Genomic DNA, 22,373 nt, shown 5'->3' on the forward strand with positions numbered 1-22,373 from the left:
CACTCAACTAACTCGCTGGCAAATGGGCAAATTGCCCCGCAATCTAATCGAGTATGATGAATGTTGAAGCAAGCCACTTTTCCCCCAGGAGGCAAACTGGCTACGCGGCATTCCCTCCTGTGCAGGCAACAGCATTTTCGCAACTCTGATTTGATTTGAATCTGATCTATTCGCAAGTTTGATCTGCCTAGACTGAGACCAAGTGACTCATTTTTTTCTGTCTTCTCGGTCTCTAGTACATTCGCATTCAACTCGGAACCGAGTGCACTCCGAGGGGCTCGGCTTTCAGCGCCGGATAGCCACCAAAAGAAAAGAAGCTCGGAGTGCCCTTCGCCACCTTCGCTGGCACCAGGCAGTCAAGCCACACCACCGTCTGCTTCGTCAGCAAGTTAGAAACTCGACTAGCCAATTAGAAGAGTCGTTAGTCCCAAAGTGACCATGGAGGCCGCGTGGCAAGCAACCCAGTTCAACTTCTTTCATACGTGTAAATGTCGGCAGCCTTGTTCCAGGGCATTCGGATCCGTTCGAGGCCCATTGCGTAGACATGGATGACTATTACCTTCTGCCGTACAAACTGCTGATCGGAATTGCGTACATGGCCCGGCATTAGTATGCAAAGTCTACGCATGGTGGGTTGCCTGAATTAGCCACCACGGCCCTTGATCGACTATAAGAAGTTTGACATCCTGCTCATGTGTTTTGTTTTTGATCTCCATCCTTCATCATCAACTATTCAATCACATCCATTTACATTCAACAATGGCAAACAACAACACAAACAACAATGTCGGGCAAGGCCCCTTTTGGGACTTTGTTCGCTCTTTTGACGCCAACCCGCAGCGTGCAGGTGCTGGCGTCGACCACGCACCAGCAGGTCAGCCACCTTTCGGTGCTGGATTTCCCTTTGGCGGTCCTGGGTCTTTCAACCCTTGGCATGGCGGACACTGGGGAGGCCCATGGGGACCGCCACCTCCTCCCCCGGGTGACTTTCCCTGGGGACATCGCGGAGGCCGACACGGAAGACATGGTCGCCATCACCACCGCCGAGGCGATTCAGACTCTGAAAGGGAGGGCGAAGAATCAGAGGGGCACGACTTTGACATGGACGAATCACCTGAGACCATGAGAGACGATGTGCCACCTCCACCGCCACCACCGGGCGGCCCTCACCCACCACATCATGCCGCTGGCTCTCCTCACCCTCCACCTCCACCCCATGAGGGGCCACGTCATCACCACGGCCGTCACCGACACGGATCTCGTGGACCTGGAGGCCCGGGCGCATTCCGTCGTGGCAGCTGTCGCGGACGTGGAGGTCCTCGTGGCAGACACGGTCCTCCCCACGGCCCGCCCCCGCCACCTTTCGGCGGGCCATTCGACTTTCGCTCCCTGATGGGAGCTCTTGCTGGCCACCCAGCCGCTCAGGCTCTCAGAGGATATTTCGAACCGCAAGATGCCCCCCGGGCAGCCGGCGAGCAGTCCGGAGAGCAGCAGGACGACAGCTTCGTCCCTCCTGTCGACACATTCAACACGGAGAAGGCATACGTCTTGCACGTTGCGCTACCCGGCGCGGTGAAGGAAGATGTTGGGGTCAACTGGGATGCGGACAAGAGCCAGCTCAACATTGCTGGAGTTGTCTACCGGCCAGGAAACGAGGAGTTCCTCCAGTCGCTAAGCTCCGGGGAGCGCAAGGTCGGCATGTTTGAGCGCAGCATCAAATTGCCCCCTTCCAACGTCGACGAGAAGGATGAAGTCGACGGATATGGCATCACTGCCAAGATGGAGAACGGAATTCTCATTGTTACCGTTCCCAAGGTCGAGAAGGAGTGGACCGAGATCCACAAGGTTGATATTCAGTAGGGATTTTGGGAGGATTTGAACGAGCTTGGTGTCTTTGGCGTCTTGTTTAATGTATTGTGGCTTTATGTTTTGAAAGAAGTTTGAGCTTCCGCCGGCTTGGAAGGTAATTTACGATCTGACATCGCAAACTAGTTGGGACAAAAAAAGATAGAAAAAAAGAATAAAACAAAAACAACCATGCCATTCCGGCATAAATAATATTGAGTCTTCATATAACAATGTGTCGTGATATTGTCGATTAGTGCAAGAACAGATTCGGCTGGATCTCAAGTGAATAACTATAACATCTCATGTCTTAATATCACACTCACCAGTTTGGGCACAAATTGAATGGTGCCGTTACAGGTCTAGAACGAAATATGTAACATCATAGCTAGCACGACCGTTCTTTCAACACTAGCCGCTAGCCATTCTCCAACGATGCGCGCAGCGTCTATGGTCCAAGGACTTGATGACTAGACGAGCAGGACTATATGCCAATCCAGGGCAGATGATGTTCTCAACTGATCATAGGGTATTTGTATTGCTGGATGAGAGTACATCTGTATCTAATGTCTCCATGACCTCCAGAACGAGGGTCAAGCTTTCCATGAAGCCATTCACAGCAACTCGAAGCATGCGATTTGTTGTAGCTTTGTATGTTACTTTGAGTACGCTGTCCTTGATGCGTTCGGTGTCGGGCAGAGTATCCGGGGTAGCAATGCGCAAATCCCGTCGCACCAAGGGCGAGAGTTCCTTGTCTACTTGGAGAGATCTGAGAGCCACAGAGGCGAGGCGCGCAGTTGGAAAGGGGACATCTAGTGTTCTATAAAGGAGGCCGTCAGTTTGGGTTCCAGAGGGCAATCTGCGACAGAGCGACAGAGTGCAGCAGATGATTTGAAGGAGGACGCACAGGGTGCAAGGGAAATCTAGAGGGCTTCCGGTGGTAGCCATGGCTGTTATGATCTGGTTTTCGTTGGCCCTATATGCGACCAAGTTATCCCGGTTGCCAGTCGCGACGACAAAAGGCGAAAAGTCGGGTTTGCAGTGTTATTTTGTGATGGTGGGGTTTTGGGTTGAGCTCGACGTTGCTTTCGTGGGACGGGCAAGGCGGAACGGAGCGGGAGCCGTTTCTGTAGTATGTACCTAATGCAAAGATAATGCAGTGTTGGTACGCTGCCTGGTACCCAAGCAAGCAGGAATTTGTAGATTAAACAGGATCGGCCGCGGGGTGGCTTTGGGGGTCTTCTGATGGCCAGAAGAGGTACCTAGACAGATAAGAAGACAGCATGACTTTGACTGACGTCGACATGTCTCGCTTCTAGAGGGCGGGCTTGACTCCTTCCACTCAGCCAGAACGAAAACATGGAAGAATGTATTGAAGTACAGGGGTGCGGGGTATTGTACACATTTCTGCTTGCTGGCTGGGCCCATTGACTTGGTTGTCTGGCCGCTGCGTATTGGTGTGAAAAGGTCACTCACTCACACTCGATGGCTCGGATGGTGCCGTGAGTTGGCCTTACTGTGCTGGATTCCGGGCGCTGGGGCCATTCGTTGCCATGCCAACTGCATTTACCAACGTCAGACTAGGGGCTCTAGTGAACTGGGGTCAGAGCAAAATAACAGCAGCAGGTCTCGAATTTTAATAAATCCTGCTGCTGACTCCCTAAGGCAATTGCTCACACGATATCTTCTCCTTTCGCAACTCTCTGCTTCAAGTCTACCCTGCCCTGTGCGTTCGGATATCTCGACTGCGGTCGCTTTTACCTCTCCTCATCGTCGCCGTCCGTCCGAGTGCATTAGGTCATTGTTGACAGAACCCGACTACCGCTTTGTTGTTTTGGCCGAACCCACAAAAATCGGGGTACTCTGGTCCCGACTTCCCTTTTATCCCCATCGGCGCATCTCTCTAGTGTCTGTCGTCACAACCGTTTTGGCAAAACAATAATAAACTTCGCATCTACAGCAAGAGGCGCCGAGAAGCAACGACACTATACTTTCCCTCGCCAGTATCAAGGCTATTTGCCTTTACTTATCACCTCCTCCATTTCTGAGCTGAGCAGCGCTCACACCAGATCCGCAATGGCACCTTCTCTCAAACAGCCCAACATGGGCCCTATCGTCGAGTATATTCCTGGTATGTCTACACACTGCCCATATCACAAAAGCCCAATCAGTCATATACTTGGTCAACGAGGCCCTGCTTCATTCTATCCTTTGGCGTTATTCTTATGTCTGGCTCTGGTGGCCGATGTAACATGGAAACCTCCAAGGAAAACTCCCCAGGCGCGACAGAGAACTCCACCGTTCTGCTCCTATCCGCAGCATTGATGCACTTGGTCCAACCTGTAATACTTACACAAATTCTAGATCGTCTATATCTCGCATCGTATACGCATACACCGACAGCCGATACCTATTTTCCGTATCCGGAAGTGCCATTGAGATCGCCGAACAAGAGAACCGTGAGATCGGTAGATGCTTCGGCGACATCAAGAGACAGCCGTCAAGCGCCTTGCTACTTTACCGTCGACGATCAACTCTTTTACAATGCATTCCACCATGACTTTGGCCCTTTCCACATTGGCCACTTGTACCGCTTTGCACTGCAATTTCACGATGTCCTGGGTGCAAAGGAGAACCAAAACCGACCAATTGTATTCTGGAGTCGCGCAGACCCTAGGTGTATGTGCCATTCAATTCCCATCATGCACCGCCGGCTGTCTTGACTACCTGCTAACACACACTATAGCTCGAGCCAACGCTGCTTGTCTCCTGGCTTGCTACATGGTCCTGATCCAATCATGGCCGCCCCATTTGGCTCTGGCCCCGATTGCCCAGATCGACCCACCATTGATGCCTTTCCGCGATGCTGGTTACAGTCAAGCAGATTACGGCATCACCGTCCAGGACGTTGTCTACGGTGTTTGGAAGGCCAAAGAGGAGGGATGCTGCGCTCTGGATAACTTCGATCTGGATGAGTACGAGAAGTATGAGAGAGTGGAACATGGCGACTTCAATTGGGTGACTCCTCACTTCCTGGCGTTCGCATCACCGCAGTACAGCCCCGTTGCCAAAGTCGATCCGAACAGCGACGCATGGGCTGCACTTCCCAAAGATCTTGACTCTGTGGATGTGCACCCTGGCTTGCCTCAACCATTCAAGAATGTCTTGACTCACTTCACAGAACGCAACATTGGCCTGGTTGTCCGTCTCAACTCGCCTCTCTACTCACCCTCGTACTTTGAAGCTCTTGGAATCCAGCACCTTGACATGATTTTCGAGGACGGCACCTGTCCTCCCTTGAGCACCGTTCGCAAGTTCATCAGGCTTGCACACGAGACCATCACTGTTAAGAAGAAGGGCATTGCAGTGCATTGCAAGGCTGGTCTGGGCCGGACAGGCTGCTTAATCGGCGCCTACTTGATCTACCGGCACGGTTTCACGGCTGATGAGGTCATCAGCTTCATGCGTTTTATGCGCCCTGGAATGGTTGTTGGACCTCAGCAGCACTGGCTGCATCTCAACCAAGGCACTTTCCGCGAATGGTGGATTGAGGAAAGGATTGAGCGCAAGCTTCGAAAGGAAATGGCAGCCAACCCTGCGCCTAGTACGCCAATTCGGGCAATGCAAAAAACCTCTTTGGGCCGAACTGCCTCTACGCCGCACAGATCTGGTTCGAACCGCACACCTCTGGGTGAGGTCGACCAAGAGCGAAACAACATTGGTGTCCAGGAGGACTATCTGCCGGCCCCAACACCTGGACAGCCACGAAAGACAAGCCGGCCAAGTCGACACCACCCTTATGAAAGGAATCCCATCAACGGTACTGTTGAGGAGGAAGAGAACGTCGACCGGGCAACAGAAGTCATCTCTATTCACAGGAGTTCCCAAGGCTCCGAGTCGGAAGAAGAGATCCACCTACGGACCCGTACCCACCGCAAGGCATCCCAGTCACCGGGCAGAAGTGACAAGTCGAGGTCCATTAGCCACACAACAACGACTACGACTGTGTACGAGGTGATTGACAATGATGCATCGAACGATGCCGAAAACATTGGTGCTGGCCGGCCCAAGAACGTTGAGAGTGCCACACAATCTCCAACACGCTCAGCTAGTGCCTCGGGCGTTTTGACCAAAGTGCGAGGCAAGCGTTCGACCGATTCGAAGCGCTCGACTGACTCGAACCACTCCCCCAAGAACAGCCAAAATGGCGTGCGCAAGACCAGCGGTCGTGTTGGCAGCGTAAATGCGACTCCAAGCAGCACGGCGCGCAAGGTGTCTGCGATCTAGGAGTCCAGGCATCTGCCGTCGGCGATCAGCAAGTAATATCTTATTTTCGTTATTGCTGGCCCTCCACTGGGTCAGTCCCGTTTCGAGGATCGGATTGCGGAAGAGCGACGAGTATCAAGAAGTTTACGATGACGACTGTTACGACTAGTTCATGTCTGCATGCATGCATGAAATATGGCGTTTCTGGGGTTTGACGAGGACTGGAGTCTAATGGATGAGTTCATCAGCATCATCCTAAGCCCTATCGCGCTCAAAAATAATGGATTCTGCGAGAGACGAAATCTTTTCAAGGCGTTTGACGGTTCAATGTTGGTGCTTTGCGTGGAACGGATCAGGAGTCTTTTAGGCCAGCATCACTATTTTGAAATTGTCATGGATCTTTGTGTATTGGTAGATCATGAGCATACGGCGTTTGTCTGCAGGTGCGTCGAGGCTGGCAAAGAAACGGAGCCGGCAAGTGGCCGAAGTCTGGTGGACTTGGATGCATCTTTGATAAAGAATCCCTCGACTCAGGAATGGCGTTGGCGTTGGTCGATAATACATTTTCCAAAATAATTGTTCTTTACTTCATCTGCATCGTCATGTTGTGACTTGGAATCCTTCTTGGTGCGTGTATACAAGAGGAAGTGGTTTAATGTACACTCGAAGTAGTAATATTCCCGAAGGTTTTGCCTCCATATAGGTATACAGTAGACTGACCGGATCGTGGGGCCATGTTGTAATGATCGTCATGTTTCATCTGAAGTCTTTACCCACAGCGTTGCGGACCATGGGAGCAGATCTTCACATCCCACGTCAAATCCAGGCACAACCGCGGTCCATTGGCATGCCAGCATACACTAGCAATTGTCCAGCCTGAATCTGCACCATCGCTGTCTGACGTACTCCATACATTTACTTGGCGTGATCAAAGTGAGACGTGTTTACGAGCCCATATAAACTGCAAAACGGCGGGATAAGAGTCCGCAATCCTGCGCATCCACGATACTCCTAGAGAAAAGCCAATCTCTGCCTGTCTCGGTCTTGAATCGGCAACGCGACATATGAAACAAGCTTACTGAAAATAAGTGGCCGACGCCCGCCATCCGGAGGCTAATTTTTTGCTCTGCCGTGAAACCTCCAGCGGGCTGGTTGGTGGTACTTCAAGCCTTCGCCGGTCTTCCGGTCAGTAAGGAGCGAAAGTATACTATTCACCTCCTTCACGCGCGCGTGTGCGTTCGGACATGGAGACTGGGCACATGCGTACATGGCTACGGATGCGAATCTCATACCGGCGGCCGGTGCCGGCGGCAAGACGAATATCATCAACAGGGAGCTCTCGGCCGCCCTGGCCCGGGTCCACCGCCGGCTGCGGCCGTGGCATATCTACAGCCTACTCGGCGCCTGCGTACTCGTCACTATTCTGTCCGTCGTGCTCGTGCACGTGCGAGACCATCAAAGAAATGATGCTCTGATTCAGTCCCAGGTCAATGTTGGTTCCTATTACTCCCAGACTATGCTTCCACTCGATGAATCTTGGCCTCTCGGCGTCCGTCAATGTTTGCTTACACGCGCACACACTCTCTCTCTTGAATCTGCCTTGAACATGATATCAAGATGACAAAGCTGACATTAATGGATTATCCCGACTTAGACGCCCTCGGATCAGAGTACAGCAAGGGTGAATCTTGGCTATGCGCAGTATCAAGGTCACCTCCTCGGAAGCGGGATCGCGCAGTATCTAGGCATGCGCTACGCCCAGAAGCCCACGGGCGACCTGCGATGGAGGGCTCCCATCGAACCCGAGCAGATCAGGGGTGATCAGGAAGCTAGACATGTAAGTTGTTGAAACCTACTTTGTAACGGGCATCAGGGAGACAAGTTCCCAACAAACAGTTTTGAAGCCCGAGGTATGTCAAGACTGTAGAAAGTGACTGACACGGTAGACAAATGACCAAGTTTGGCAAGGTCTGCCTCGGTATCTCTACTATTCTGCCCAGCAGCACACAGGGTGAGGATTGTCTCTTTGCCAATGTGTGGGCACCTGCCAATGCCACGGCCGATTCCAAGTTACCCGTGTTGCTCTTCATCCAAGGTGGAGGTAAGATATGTTCTCTCCCTTTTCTCTCCTTTCTCTTATACAGAGCTGAGCATGCACTTTTGAAGGGTATACGACCAATAGCAACGCCAATTGGAATGGCACCTACTTGGTTGAGGCTTCTGGTCGCAACATGGTCTTTGTAAACTTCAATTATCGGGTCGGGCTCTATGGGTTTCTCGCCGGTGAAAGGGTCAGAGCCGACGGCGACCTCAATGTTGGCTTGCTCGACCAGCGTATGATGATGCAGTGGATTCAGCAGCATATTTCCGAGGTGTGCTTGCAGAACCCGTTTCGTTTGTTTAATATCTTGAGGGCACCGGCTTATCTATCTCTTCTAGTTTGGAGGTGATCCAGATCATGTCGTGATCCAGGGCGTCTCGGCCGGCGCCGGATCAGTTGCCCACCATCTAACAGCGTACGGCGGCGAGAGCCAGACCATGTTTCATGCAGCTATTGCAGAATCTCTATTTCTCCCTACCCAGCCTCGCGTCTCGGAGCTAGAATGGCAAATGGACAAGCTACTCTCGCAGACGGGATGTGACAATAATGAAAGTCCCATGTCTTGTCTTCGGGGCAAAGACTTGCACACACTACAGGCCTTCAACGTGCCGTCTCCGTTTCCTGGAAGAAGTTACATGCCACTGCCGCTCTTCTACTGGGGGCCGTGTATTGACGGAAACTTTAGTCGGGACTATCTATATACAATGTTTGATCAGGGCAATTTTATAAATGTTCCAATTCTAATGGGCACAGATAATGACGGTGAGTTTTTCCCGAGTCCTACGTATATCGGACCTTGCGAAGGAGACAGACTCACGGTAATGGTTTAGAGGGCTCCTATTTTGGCGTCAATGCCTCGACTTCGGATGAGGTTACCATCTTTTTACAGAACAATTACCCACATCTAAGCAGCTCGACTGCTGCCAACATCACGCAGAGCTATCCCCTGGAAGACAGCTTACCCTACCACGCAGCCTGGTTTCCCTCGGCATCCAGGGCGTACGGCGAGGCAACCTTTATCTGTCCGACGGTCCACGTGCTCGACGCCTTTCAGTCCAAGCTCAACTCGACCTCTTCCTCTTCCGTCTCGCCGCGGCCATGGGCATACCGCTACGATGTGCTGGCACCCGAGAACGCCGCCCTCGGCGTCGGGGTCCCGCACACGTGGGAGACGTGGGCCGTTTTTGGCCCCGACAGTATCAACGGTATCGGCGGGGGTCCTCCCAGCTACTACGGCGTTGCCGCCAGCATTGTGCCGGTGGTTACAAACTACTGGATCTCGTTTGTTCTGTATTACGACCCAAACGTGCGGGCTTATGCGAGTGCTCCAGAGTGGGAGGCCTGGGACGGGGACGGTCAGAGGCTCAAGTTTGAGACGGGCAGCGTCGAAATGGAGACGACGCCGTCGGATTTGCGCAGCCGCTGTGACATGTGGAAGGCATTGGCCGCGATTACTGAGCAATGAGCACTTGTTGACTTGCTTGGTCGTATTGCACAGAGCTGATTGCAAGACAACATGCTCGACATATATCAAATCACTAGCATTTATAAGGATTCAAGAAGCGAAGAGGAAATTCTTTAGACCGCAGCACTGCTAGTCACCCAACTTACAATGAGCCTCGCGTCGGCCAAGAAGAATAATGACAATATAATACCAAAAAAAGGTAAAATTTCAACATTATCTAACTCAAATGGAAACCTTCAAGTTCTTGGTCATAGCTAATCCAGGTTGTTATATCAAATATATATTCAGTTATATCTGCGTTCCTGAGAAATGTTTTGGAAACAAATATAAACGAGAAACAACGTTAATTTCTTGCAAACTAATATCGCAGCCTCCTAATGTAGAGCCACATTTATGCAAAGGCTCTCGAGTTTATTGCCTGGCAATTCTGAGGAATGGAGGGACGTTGAGGCTCTCAAGGAACATCTGTGATCAATTACACCCCGATAGGCTGCTGCAGAGAAAGCTTTATTCCTAATACTCTGGCAAACAATGCATAATTCGTGAAAGAGTTTCAGGTTGCAGCTAATCATTCATGTCGCCGCGTCGAATAAATGAGGCGGTACAAGTGTCTCTCTTTGCTCCGACAGTTTTGAGGGCACTGAGAGAGAGAGAGAGTTTGCCCGGTGATCCGAGTTTGAGGTTTTCTTTCTCCATGCTTGATCCTTGACCCGAGGCCGGCAAGCACTGCCGAGGGAAGGGGAGGTTTTATTTTTGAAGGGAACAACCTTGTCTCCCGCGATCTGCCGGGAACGGGGATCGCTTTGCTCGGATCGATGAGATTATCTCAATATTTTACATGTTTATAGAAACTGCCCCGCGTGACACGAGGTTTTGTTGACCGCAGTAGCCGCCCGGCAAACCTGAGTTTACCCTTGAGTTATGTGACGAATCGTATATGGTGTGTACCAGTGATATCATCTCTCCTCACCATATACAAATAAACCGTGTGCCACATTCTGCAAAGGCCGGCCATACGTGACTGTTTATGAATACAGGCGAGGTGATTATTGTTACGGAGCATGAGCACAGATCAATAAAGAACGGTGAAGCCAAGGTCGCTTCCTGACAGTGTTTCGGCGCATGCATCAGCACAGTCGTCATGGCTTGGGCCCATCCGATATCTGGTCTTCATTAACTTCTTTCTCAATTTGATAGGCAGCCCATGATGATATTTTTACCACTATCGGAAGGCATTCGACGCCCGTCTCTGTTGCTTGATGTTATTGATTTTCAAATAACGACAACAGAAAATTTCGCGGCCATGTCATCTATTGGTTGGAAAAAAGCCGCGCGTGTACGCACTTATTGATATTCGTCAGTGAAACAATAGTTGAGGACAATAATGTGCATCCCAGCACACACACCGAATTATGAAGACGACCACATCATGTATGCACGGCACTCGCTGTACCCTGCGAGAGGTCCAAGCTACAAACGTCCAAGAGCAAAGTAGATCGGTGTGTGCAAGAGGCAGTGCTCCAATACGAATTCAAGAAAAGGTGTGTAGACGCTGGCAAGCGATTGGTCACTCGAGCCCTTTTTTGGGCAACCCATTCTCCAACTTTCCGCATGAGAAACCTGACCACTTGGAACTGCCGGTCGATAATGTGTAAAATGTGACAGCACAATGTGACCTCAAACCGCACAGCTGAAACATACGATTTGACTGCTGATTCTATAGGGTTTGCCTGAGCGCTACCCACTGCCTATTACCATACATACATACAGACATACATTTGCATACTAGTAGCTACCACACCACACCACACCACTTTCAAACCACCACCACATATCATTTTTTTAAGGTCACCTAGACGCGCGCGCGCACAATACAAGCGTCCCGAGCTGAGTCCACATTTGGTTCTCCATGGATCGGCAACGGTAAACAAGGCAACCGGCAACAGACAAAAGAACATCAGACGAAACCAAGGCAAAGCAAAGCCGAGGTAGTCCTTTGGTCTGGCGCTCTAAAGCAAGCCTGGGGGAAGGGGCTGCCATTGGTACGGGCGGGCGATCCCCCCCCCCTCCAGAGGGAAAAATGGCATCGTTTCTTTCCGGGAGGAGACATCAAAGCAAACTGGGGAAAACTTGCGGCCGGCGGGCAACAAGTCCGGAGCCCGGGACACGACGATCTATCTGAGGTGGCGTGAGAATTGGCTTCTGAGGTCGCTTCATCCATTCTTGCCCTTGTTTTCGTTTACCCCAGACTTTGCACGTGCGCAAATTCCACACAAGCCTGCCTCTCTTTGGGGGAGAGAGATCAAGATCGAGGGAAAATCTCGATAACGAAAGAAAGCCCTCTCGCGCCAGAAGCTCGCCAAATCACTCAGCTCGATTCCCATGAGTCGAGTTGGGGGGGAGAGGAAACGGAAAACAGCCCTAGATTCTCACCAGAAGCTGACCCGAAAGAAGATGATTATCAGCTCTAGAAGCAAAGCAAAGCCACAGTGATCTGTCATGACATTAGTCTTATCACCCCGTCTCCAGGAGGGAAAGATTCAAGAAAACCAGCAGCAGGATTGGGGGCGCGAGATAGTAGCCCGGCTGAAGACCGTTTACATGTCGCGTACGCCTCTGGTGCTTTCAAACGGCTTCCAAGTTTGTTTAGATACGAAGGACTAGACAGAATCTGACAGAGAAGGGGGGTGCAGAAAAAAGTCCGACACCAGCCCTACAGATCTCTACTCTTTCCCTTTTTTTTTCCCGTTGGGGGCTCTGACAAACCTGGGGGAAGACCAAGTTTGTTCGAACCCGTATCGGGACCAGGCTACTGAGTTCTTTCCGAGTCAAGGCCAACAGACATGACACAAGAGGGATAGAGCAAATTGACGACACCCTCGTTGAGAGGTCACTTGCTGACACAACTTGTTGTGTAAGTGTGTGTGACTACTCTAAGTTCGCACTATGCGCACAGTCGAGAACAAAAACCAGCCGGGTGTGTATTGAGCATGATGAGATTGCCTGGGGAGAGTTTCCCGCCGTTGCGGGAGGCGTCTTTCCCGAGCAAAAGGTTCATGGCCGGCCGGGTCACCAAATCTCAAGTGTTTAGTGATCAGGACTGTCGTCAAGTCAGCCGTAGCCCAGCAAGCTTGGAGGGATGGGTGGGACTTGTTAGGAAAAGTGTAGTATGGTGTGGTGTAAATAATGCAGTGTAGTGTACAGAGTGGTATAGAGCCGTTTTTTGTTTGGCTTGCCCGCGATCATCTACTTTTGGTCAAGCCATGCCTGTTTCCGATGCACACAAAATGGCATTTCTTGATTGCGGTTTTCCCTGGTAGAAACCCGGTATATTCGGACAAGCTACTTGGCACCGTCGTAGAGACGGCGTTGAGGCCGGTCGTGAACCAACGAGCACATCGGCTCGCGCCCGGGGGTGGAGAAGAGCCTTCTTTCCTAGCCAGAACATCAACTTATGCAGGAACAGGCAAAGACCCAGTCAATGATGATTTCGTTGGAGTTTTGCGGGTTGGTTGGGTGGCCTCCCGAACGACTACGTATTCCAACGACCACACTACCTATCCAGATGTACTACCAAATTGCCAAGCTACCCAACTGCCACTACTCAGATCTTCCGGCCAGTCGTTAAATGGTCAATCATAAGAGGGCGATCATTCATTTTTCTTTTGGGTGGCAAACTTCATTCAAGCCCGACGTCAGTCTAATGGAGAAAATTGGGAAAATCATCCCCAAATCTCACGGCGCCGTCGTCTCACCCGGGACCCTCTTCCCATTGAGCCGCATAATTGGGCATTGGGGCACACAAAAGGCTTAGCCAGCATCTACACAAGTATTGTTTTCCGAACCAACCGTTCCTTGATATTGCATCACGTCCCTTTGCGCAATCCCCTTGGTAGTTGGTGAAATAGTCGTTTGTCATGGACCCTGAAAGGGTCCTTTGCAACAGATAGTGTAGAAATGTATCGAAATTACTACTACCACTCTGTCGGGTCCCTTGCCAGATTTGCCACTTCCGAAGAGTCAGTGTATCCCAATTGGGGCATTGGGCTCTGTTTGGCGACCTGTACTTGTCGTCGATGCTGTCCAGATGTGGCAATCAAACAACAATGCACTGAATCATGCTATTTGTCATTCCAACAAGGCCCTGTTCCTCTTTCGTACACAACAGTGCAGGTCAGGTAGCAATACGAGCAAGCAGTCAGCCAAGTGGTAGGTCAAGTTGTCGCCGTCGTCTTCGTCGTCGTCGCATGTCGTTCGTTAGTCGGGCGCACGTGGGTTGTGGACCTTTGAGCCTCAATGCAAACTTGCAGCAGCAGCAGATTTTTGCATGGGGGTCCCAATTAATGCCACTCACTGGGCGATTGTGGTGATTGGATTGGCCCTCGAATTGATGAAACTGCCCATGTTACCAAAGATAGATTATTTCTTCTTCACTCCTCGAGGTTCGGCTCAACTGTGAGTCCGGCATGAAACGGAAGGAGGTCGACCGATACCATACGTTTTCTCTCTTTCTTTCCCCTTCGTTACCTGCCCGGCCATTTGTCTGTTTCACGATGTAGTTTATCCTGCGATATATTCCCTCGCCACCCAGATACAGCTTTACGTAAACCCTCTTTTCTTGTATCTGATATAACATACAGCGTAGAGATGGAAAAGTCTGCTTGGATAGAGATATACTACTAGTAGCTGCCAAGATTTCAAGGTTGTTCAGGTAGCCTCGCAAGCCTGGTAGAAGGCCTGGCCATGAAACGACAAGTCCTAACCCGAATCAAGGATCATCGTCCTCTGCTAGACCGGAGCGCTATGCTCTTCTCACACTGGAGGTGGACTCCATCCGCACGCCAACTCATACACATAAACACTCTCACACGCTTTTTCTTTCTTTCTCTTATCTATGGGGGGGATGGGTGGGATGCAAGCAGCCAGTCATGTCAGTCGCGGCCAGCCGGAAACCAGCCGGACCTCCCAGCTGCCAGGGCCGCCTGGAAATAAGGTTTGAGCGAACCCTTCTCGAAAGTATTCCATGACCTCGGGGTGCATATGGCAGATTCGCGCGAGATGTTCACGTTTGATTGGGATCTTCTGATTGTAGTACGTATGACTCTGGCGGCTCACAGCGACAACAACCGTACCTTTTTTAAATAGTAGACCCACCGATGAAGAAAGTCGGGCGGGTCCGTGGTGAAATCGCTATCATTTTCAGCCGCCTAATGGAGATGGGGTTTGTGTGTATGGATATGGATGTGCCTGTACCTGTATCAAGTGTGGGTGGTTCACCTAGGTTAGCGAATCGTGATCATGAACACACGCACACACACAAACGCATAGGCAGAAAAAAAAAAGTCCCTCGTTCGGAACGGAAATCATGAACAATTCGGCGGGATTCAAGGTAATCATCCGCTGTCCTCCACTATACGGCGTTGCCGTTGCCAACGACGGGGGTGTTGGAGTGCAAAAGCCAGAAGCGAGGTTTGCTGGCGGTCCCCAATCCCCATGGGCCCCGGATATATGGGATATGTGTAAATTACATGATAATAGCTCACCGACTTCTCCGGACTAACTACCTAACATACCTGCCTACCAGTCAACGCCCACGTCTACAGTGCAATGGTCAGCATGATGCCCTCACAAATACCCAATTGACAGAGGGTAAAGAGAAAAAATTGCCCCACGTCCCCGAGGGCCGCGAGAGGGACTCGAGGAATGGGCCAAGAGGGCATCAACGTGGTGCTGTTCCTGCCCCACGTGTTCGACAGCTTGACAGCAGCGGGTGCGGAACGGCGGCTGTCAGCAACCTATGGAGCCTCTTTTACTTCTTTCTTTTTGGTGGACGCTCTGACGTTTTTCTGGACTTTGGGGGTCCCCTCCTCTGTCTACGTTTGCTTGCCTGCTTGCTTGGCTGGCTTCGTTCGTCCCTTACACCGTCGATGGGAAAGGGAAGGGGCTCTTCGATTGATCTAGAGCCCCGAATCCTTGATCTCCCGTTGGAGAAACCCTGGAAAATGGGCCGCTGGCAAAGCAAGCAACCAGTACAACAGTAGTGTGAGAGCAAGTGCCATCAGTCGATGGGTGGTCTAACCGAGTCCTAACATTTGACGTGAAGTGGATTTGTGTGTACGTGCCAACGGTGCGTGCGTGCCCTGGATATGATTGCGCTCTCGAAATTGTCAGTGACTATTGATATGCGGGATAATTGGGACCGCTTCTCTGGCAGCAGCAAAGAGTGAATGGAGCTCGTTATTGTTCTCTTGCAATGTGTTTCAGCGTCTTCTATCCTTCTAGAAAACCCATTGAAACCCATTGACAGGGCCAAGTTCACCAATCGGGGGAGTCGGAACCTGCATTAGCGGTATGGATTGGAGGGGCACACTGGGGTTGCTGGTCAATTGTCCCCGCCCTTCTGAATAGCTTCTGGGACTCTCACTGTAGGTGTACCTGGCACCCTACCCTGTTTGCTTTGTCTGCCATCGTCACCGTGTGTTGGAACTGGAACTGGAAATGGAACCGGAGTCTGGGAAATGGGGACCGCGGTGATGGCAAGAGCCACAAATACCCCATGTCGTATTTCTGCTCTGCGACCGAAGCGTGTCAAGGTGCCTGGCAAGCCTGGGTTGCCCTTCTCCGCCCGCATGAGTGTTGCTTGCAGGGAGAGGGTGATCTCGTCGGAACGATCTTGGCAAGCCGACGGCACGATCAAGGATATCAAGGGAAAACCCTAGCAACCTTGTTAGCATCATGTTCTATCGTCTGCTATCGGTTCGCCATGAATGAGCTGCAGCGACGATTCACGGAACACACAGACACAGGACCCCCAAAATGACGAGAGCAAAGAAGACCCTTGGGGAAACTAAAAATGAAAGAAGATGATACCCTTCGTGACACTAGTATAATCTGACATGGACTATAGAAATGCAAGCGAGACGTTCCCGGGGAGAGGGATGGCTAGGGCCAGTTGCCGCGGCACTATCCTCCATGAATTACTGATTTCGGAAGGCATCATCGCTACCAAGTACAGAGCACTAACTAGTAACTCTCTTTTTTCCCCTTCTGTTTGCCACCGCCGAATCATCTCATTCAACTCATTCGTGGGGTGCATTCACTAAACCAACTACAACACTACATTACACTACCATGTACATAGCGGCCTGCTTGCCCGCTGGCTGGGTTGCCTTGGGTGCCATTGCCAGGATGGTTGTCAGGGACCACTTAGGACCGAATACCCTGGCGAGTACCAGACTTGCGGTTGGTCCCCAATATTTGCCGGCAATGATTTTCCAATCTTCCAGAAGGATATTGATCCTGGCTGGCAGCCTGCCAGGGGTGCGTACCAAATCCACCGCCAAGAGGGCATTTTTATGGACAGGCGAATCGCAGATTGGACGCTTGTCGTCGTCTGTGCTGGGTATGTATCCGTAGTGCGTCTAGTACCGTACATACGTGTGTTATCCATTGACAGACCGCTGTTGTGCACAAGGGAATCGCAGACCGCCAGTGTAGATGTGTTGTTATACAGTATCCATCCAGACATGCTGCTGCTGTTCGCTTGTTCGCTGGCCTTCCCATTTTCGCTCTCACCGTCAAGTCACAGAAACACCTACCTACCTACGGGGACCCACGTCCGGGCGGCCGGACCTCCATACTCTACTTTTTCTGGACGACGCTCTTCACTACCTACGGGTTTCCGTACACTAACCGCCAGTCTACCACTGGAACTAGGCCGGCGGGTGCGCATCCCCGGGCTTGCTAACCAAGGAACCAAAGTACGTAACGGGCCTCTTTCAGGCGTTCATTTGTTGCAACGAAAAACCCTTCTCGTTCATCTTGCAAATCCGGGGGTTAATGGACAATAGTTTGCCTCTTCTTCCTAGTAGACAATCGCGGGCCGCTCCCATGATTTCCGGCCATCTAAGTACGGGTTTGGTTGGTTGCGGGAGCCCTGGGACCTGACTCTGTTTTTTTTTCTCTTCCCTTGCCTCGCCAGCCAGGGTGTGGTCCGTTCCTTGTTGCGTTTTTCACTGGTTGCCGCGGCCTAAACATACGACTTCCGCGAAAGGGACCAAAAAAGAGACTATTCTCGTTTCCTTTCAGCAGGAGGCGAATTTTGGAATTGGATTGGGCTATGGCGCGGGCGAAATAGAGAGAGATCGGCCCAAAGGCCTGAAGTTTGTGTCTCCAAGAAAAGCCCATATTGGGTAAGGTGGCACATGTCAAGTGGTGGTCACCATACAGTAGTGTATGTGTATATGTGCGAATGTATGCAGTATCTCGCTGCCCATTATCAGGACTGACAGCACCGAGTGCCTTGACTGCCTGCCTCTGGTTAGTGAGTGTTACTGCAACTATCTGCGGGTTCCATGAGCAAACATGCATCAGTATGCAAGAGAGAGCCAATCACCACCAGGTACCGAGAGCTCGGGACACAAAAACGGTGACCGGGGGTCATGCAAGCCAGGCCAGCATTCTTTTCAGATGAATGCAGTGATTATGTGTGTATGTCTGTGTGCGTACCATCCATACAATGTAAGTTACATAAAAAATTGTCCCGAGCGTTTTGTTCCCCCCCCGGTCACCGTCACAGCTTCAATGGCACCACTCAAGGCCTCTCCGAGTCGCGAATGAGATGCCTGCAATGCGTGGAAACTTCTATTCATTGGAGGATACGATCAGCTGATAATATGGCCGTGGGCATTGACCACCCACCACCACCACCCGAGGGCAACGAACGCCTGGCGTTGATGCTATTCCGCAACACCGCGGAGCTTCAGCCGCCCCAAAGTGGGCGGATGGATATCATGGACGAGCCTTTTTTTGTGTATGAGATTTCGGTCTGGACGAAATGGAGCTCCAGCAACTCTTGTATGATGGGCTACTAGGAAGTCCGGATGCTCTATCCGATACTGACCTGAAGTTCCAGCCAGAAGCCCAGCGAGACCCAAAAAGCCCAGACCAGTTCGTTGAAGAAAAAAGCCAAAGACAAAAATCATACTGTGTACGGAGTAACTCCCAGCAGTCGGAAGGACAGAGGCGGCGAAAAAAAATAGATAAAAATTTGTAGAAGACAGACAAAGACGTAAATCATGCATACATAAGATTAATATGGTTATCCATGACGGATGTACAAACCTTCGGCATGTCTCCGACCTGAATAAACCTTCGTATCGCGCGCTCGTTTTTGACTTTCGGGCAGAGAAGACGGACAATTGTTTATTTAGTGGGAGATCATCTGCAGGTCGGCATGCATCCTGTATGTGTATGTGTGTGCCGCCTGGGGAAGGGGAAAAAAAAAACAAAAAATGGCTGGGTTGGCTGGAAGGATAAAAAAGGGCCTGTGATGTTTTATGCAGTTTTGGACTCTAATGCCAGAGTGTGCAAAAATCGTGCAGCCTGTATTGGAGCAGAACACCACCGGCCAAAAAAAAAAAAAAAAAAAAAAAAATTGCTGCAGGAACATGTCTTGAATGAGGAAAACAAGTGTTCTGAAAGAGCACATGTCATTGGACGGCCCCTGCGCAAGTGCCTGTACGACGGCTTGGCGGATAGGGAACCTTGACACAGGCCGACGATAATTAATTGACTGATTCATTCATTCATTACTGTGAGTGGACATGGCTAGTTTCTTTGTGGAGGGGCCATGTTCGATATCAAGACAGACAGGTACAGAGAGAGGGAGAGAGAGAGTCTGCAGTGAGTGAGTGGTGTCTGGAGGAGAAGCAACCAAGGAAGAAAAGAAGGAAACAGATTGGCCCCAATCTTCGGCACGTGCACCAAAGTGGTAATCACCGCCTGCTTTCCTGTTCCTATCGGGATGTCTTGGCCGAAAAGGATAACGCAGTAAGAGGTGCAGACCGACTAAACGTGCATGGGCATATATTATGCAGCAACGGCATTAGCGTTGCATGTTGATGCCGGCTTCGTAATGGATATGGACAGTGGATGCAGGAACAGGAATAACGAGACAGCATTGGCTCGCGGAAGCTGGGCCATGTTTGAGTCGCTAGCTCATCATGGTGCCATAGTGGTGCTTGTGTAGTATATCCTCTACCAACCCAAACAGGAATACTCGTCACTTGGCCGAGTCAATCAAACGGAATGCTGCATCAGCTCTGAAGAGAGTAAGAGAAAGTGAGGGACCAATTCAGTCGATTCGACAGCATTTGTTCGTTGCACAATGACAAAGGTTTCGCTCAATCGGGATGTTACTATATTAGCTGCTTACCGACAGCAGCCTATCTATCTAGATGATCTTATGGAAACAATACTGACTAGAATCGAAAAAGAGATGGAAGAAATGAATTATGTACCTTACCCAGAGTAATGTGTAGCTGTGGATTCGATTAGGCGGATACATGACCATTGACGAAACCCACCCGATTTGCTCATATTGCGTCTCGTGTTTTCCTTGTATACGTACGGTGTATGATATGTATTCATCGGCACGCTATCTGTAAGCACCGAAGAGCGAGAGAGAATCCGGTCAGCGGTGATAATCCAATAGTCGCTATACGGGACGGACGGAATGATTCTGCTTTTGGACGGCAAGCGGCGACGACCAAGGTTGGCCACATTATTGTATTTGCAAGCTCTCATAGTCACAGTATACTTGCTATGTTGCTGCATTATTACTACCTACCACTAGAATTCCTGGGGGGGATCGTGTGATCGAGCTACTATCCCATCCCGGTAGCCACGTTGATTGACTTTGACTTGTCTTTTAGCAGGCCAGCGCGAACTGGAAGCTAGGCAAATCCCGCACTGAGACAACAAGTGAGGTTGTCAGCGGCTCTGCGCTTCTTTTTTGACATAGATTTCATGTATACGCCATTTAGCCTCTTAGCTCCAACGTTGATCAAGCCCAGCTCAGCCAGGGAACCTTGATGCCTGGGGGCTGTTGACGGTTCATTGCTCCCCTCTTTTGATCCCGTTGTTTTTCATCCAAGCCATGGCCCAACCTACTTTGTCCTCAAAGTCCCAAAGTCTATGCAAAATGATATCTTGATGTTATCGCATGACAGGTCGTTTCAAACTATCATACAGCCCAGGGAATAAGGGGAAAAAAAGTAGAAGAAAATAAAGAGGTTAGAATTCAATTCCCCAATCGGGCAGACTGAGAGGGGGAAGCGCGAATTGGCTTCGCTGCACCCCGGCCGCTTGCGGGGTGATATTCAAAGTGCACGCAGCACACACAGACACACACGCATACGCATATCCCGTACATTTATTCTGCGGAATACAGAATCATACATTCAGCTCACACAAAATTGACATTTTCTATTTTCTGTTCCGCGCCAGCCCAGTTATCTCCCTCTACCTGACTATTGCCAGTGATCATCATTTTGACCTGCACTGCCCGGCGAGAGCTATCGCTTTTCATGAGAGTTGCGCTTGTCTGCCTGGACCTACATTTGGATGTCTGGCTTGGCTCACTAAAACTAGGTAATAAGCACCGTATGGAATACATTATTTACTAGCTACGTCGAACTGACTTTACACTGGCTGGGCGACCAGAGATAATGTGCGTAGTTGACACGGTACATGGAAAGATTTGATAGTGGTAAAGATAGCTGACAATGGTTCGACGGTCCAGAGAGTCCAGACTGCTGGGATTACCTTACCTGACTTAGTCGTACACCCCACATTTAGTATTCGTGCCAGGTGTACATTTCGGGCATACTCGGTGGATCTGGGTGGGTTGGTTCTCTGCGAAACGATTGATTGATTGATTAATGGATGTTCCCGTTGGACAGGTTGCGTAGGTGTGATGATGAGCGAGTGAGAGCGAAACGACCGATGACGAGAATGGCGTACGCAACCTGAATGATCATGGCGGCGCAAAAGGCGGTTTCAAGTCATCAGAGTGGCTCATCTAGTGCTGCAAGTCAAGCAGAGCGCGAGCGCGCGCGTGAGAGAGAGAAAAGAGCATTGCATGAAGAGACACGAAGAGAGGATTGGAATGCCACCCTCCATGACGAATAACGAATTTTCTTTCTTTTCTTCTGTCTCTTTGCGCCCCCAACCCCGAAATCAGACAAAGAGGGGGCTGCTGCGGATGATGGGCTCAGCAGAAAAGAAAATCAGAACAAAAAAAAAAGTGGTGATACACAGTACACAGAAAAAGCACCCGTCTCCCGCGCCGTCCTGCATACCAATCCTAACGCACATAACACGCCTACTGCAGGTCTTTGGAGGATTTTCAGTCAGCAACATCAGGAACGGGCGGTTCCTCTGCCGCAGCGTTTCCCCATCAAGCGCACACTAGTTCCCACCCTGCACCTCATAGTAGAGAACTCTGATCGGATGAGTGAGGTAAGAATAAAATGCAATTGAACACAATAATGACATATAGTGATGAGTGAAATGGTTCTTTTCGTCATGTTAGTTGCTCTCGGCTGGACTCGCCTCTCTACTACTACAACCGGGCTATGATGTTTTCTACAGAGTACATAGACGACACGTCTGTATCTGTCTACCCGCGCTTAGAGGCAGCCGATACGTGAAGCAATAGCATTGATAATGGGCGCCGGGATGACGTTCGCCTGTAGTAATGCCCTTTGCATTTGGAACCAGGCCACGCCCCCTCGGTTGGCTGGGCTGGCTCGGCTGGGCTCTTCGTACCTGCGCCTGTACGCAGGTTTAGGTCGTATCCGTGGCTCCGAGAAGCGTTTCGTGTGGTTTCTTGGTTCCGACTTTCAAGGAAGG

At 50.7% G+C, this 22,373-nt stretch overlaps 4 protein-coding genes across 4 annotated transcripts; 3 read left to right on the forward strand and 1 right to left on the reverse strand.

The window, feature by feature from the left end:
• Positions 1-759: 759 nt before the first annotated feature.
• On the forward strand, positions 760-1,860 carry PFICI_01821 (uncharacterized protein; the record flags this gene model as incomplete). Its single annotated transcript, XM_007830402.1, has 1 exon — positions 760-1,860. The coding sequence occupies one exon, from the start codon at positions 760-762 to the stop codon at positions 1,858-1,860; it is 1,101 nt and encodes a 366-aa protein (XP_007828593.1).
• Positions 1,861-2,367: 507 nt separating this feature from the next.
• Positions 2,368-2,793, reverse strand: PFICI_01822 (uncharacterized protein; the record flags this gene model as incomplete). The annotated part of the gene is made up of 1 exon (XM_007830403.1): positions 2,368-2,793. The coding sequence occupies one exon, from the start codon at positions 2,791-2,793 to the stop codon at positions 2,368-2,370; it is 426 nt and encodes a 141-aa protein (XP_007828594.1).
• A 1,128-nt stretch (positions 2,794-3,921) lies between these two features.
• PFICI_01823 (uncharacterized protein) lies at positions 3,922-6,132 on the forward strand (the record flags this gene model as incomplete). Its single annotated transcript, XM_007830404.1, has 3 exons — positions 3,922-3,976; positions 4,210-4,524; positions 4,592-6,132. The coding sequence occupies 3 exons, from the start codon at positions 3,922-3,924 to the stop codon at positions 6,130-6,132; spliced, it is 1,911 nt and encodes a 636-aa protein (XP_007828595.1).
• A 1,246-nt stretch (positions 6,133-7,378) lies between these two features.
• PFICI_01824 (uncharacterized protein) lies at positions 7,379-9,677 on the forward strand (the record flags this gene model as incomplete). The annotated part of the gene is made up of 6 exons (XM_007830405.1): positions 7,379-7,660; positions 7,766-7,948; positions 8,071-8,212; positions 8,278-8,483; positions 8,551-8,974; positions 9,043-9,677. The coding sequence occupies 6 exons, from the start codon at positions 7,379-7,381 to the stop codon at positions 9,675-9,677; spliced, it is 1,872 nt and encodes a 623-aa protein (XP_007828596.1).
• Positions 9,678-22,373: the final 12,696 nt, after the last annotated feature.

This window comes from Pestalotiopsis fici, assembly GCF_000516985.1.
Source record: "Pestalotiopsis fici W106-1 unplaced genomic scaffold PFICI_Scf_1, whole genome shotgun sequence".
Lineage (NCBI taxonomy): Eukaryota > Fungi > Ascomycota > Sordariomycetes > Amphisphaeriales > Sporocadaceae > Pestalotiopsis > Pestalotiopsis fici.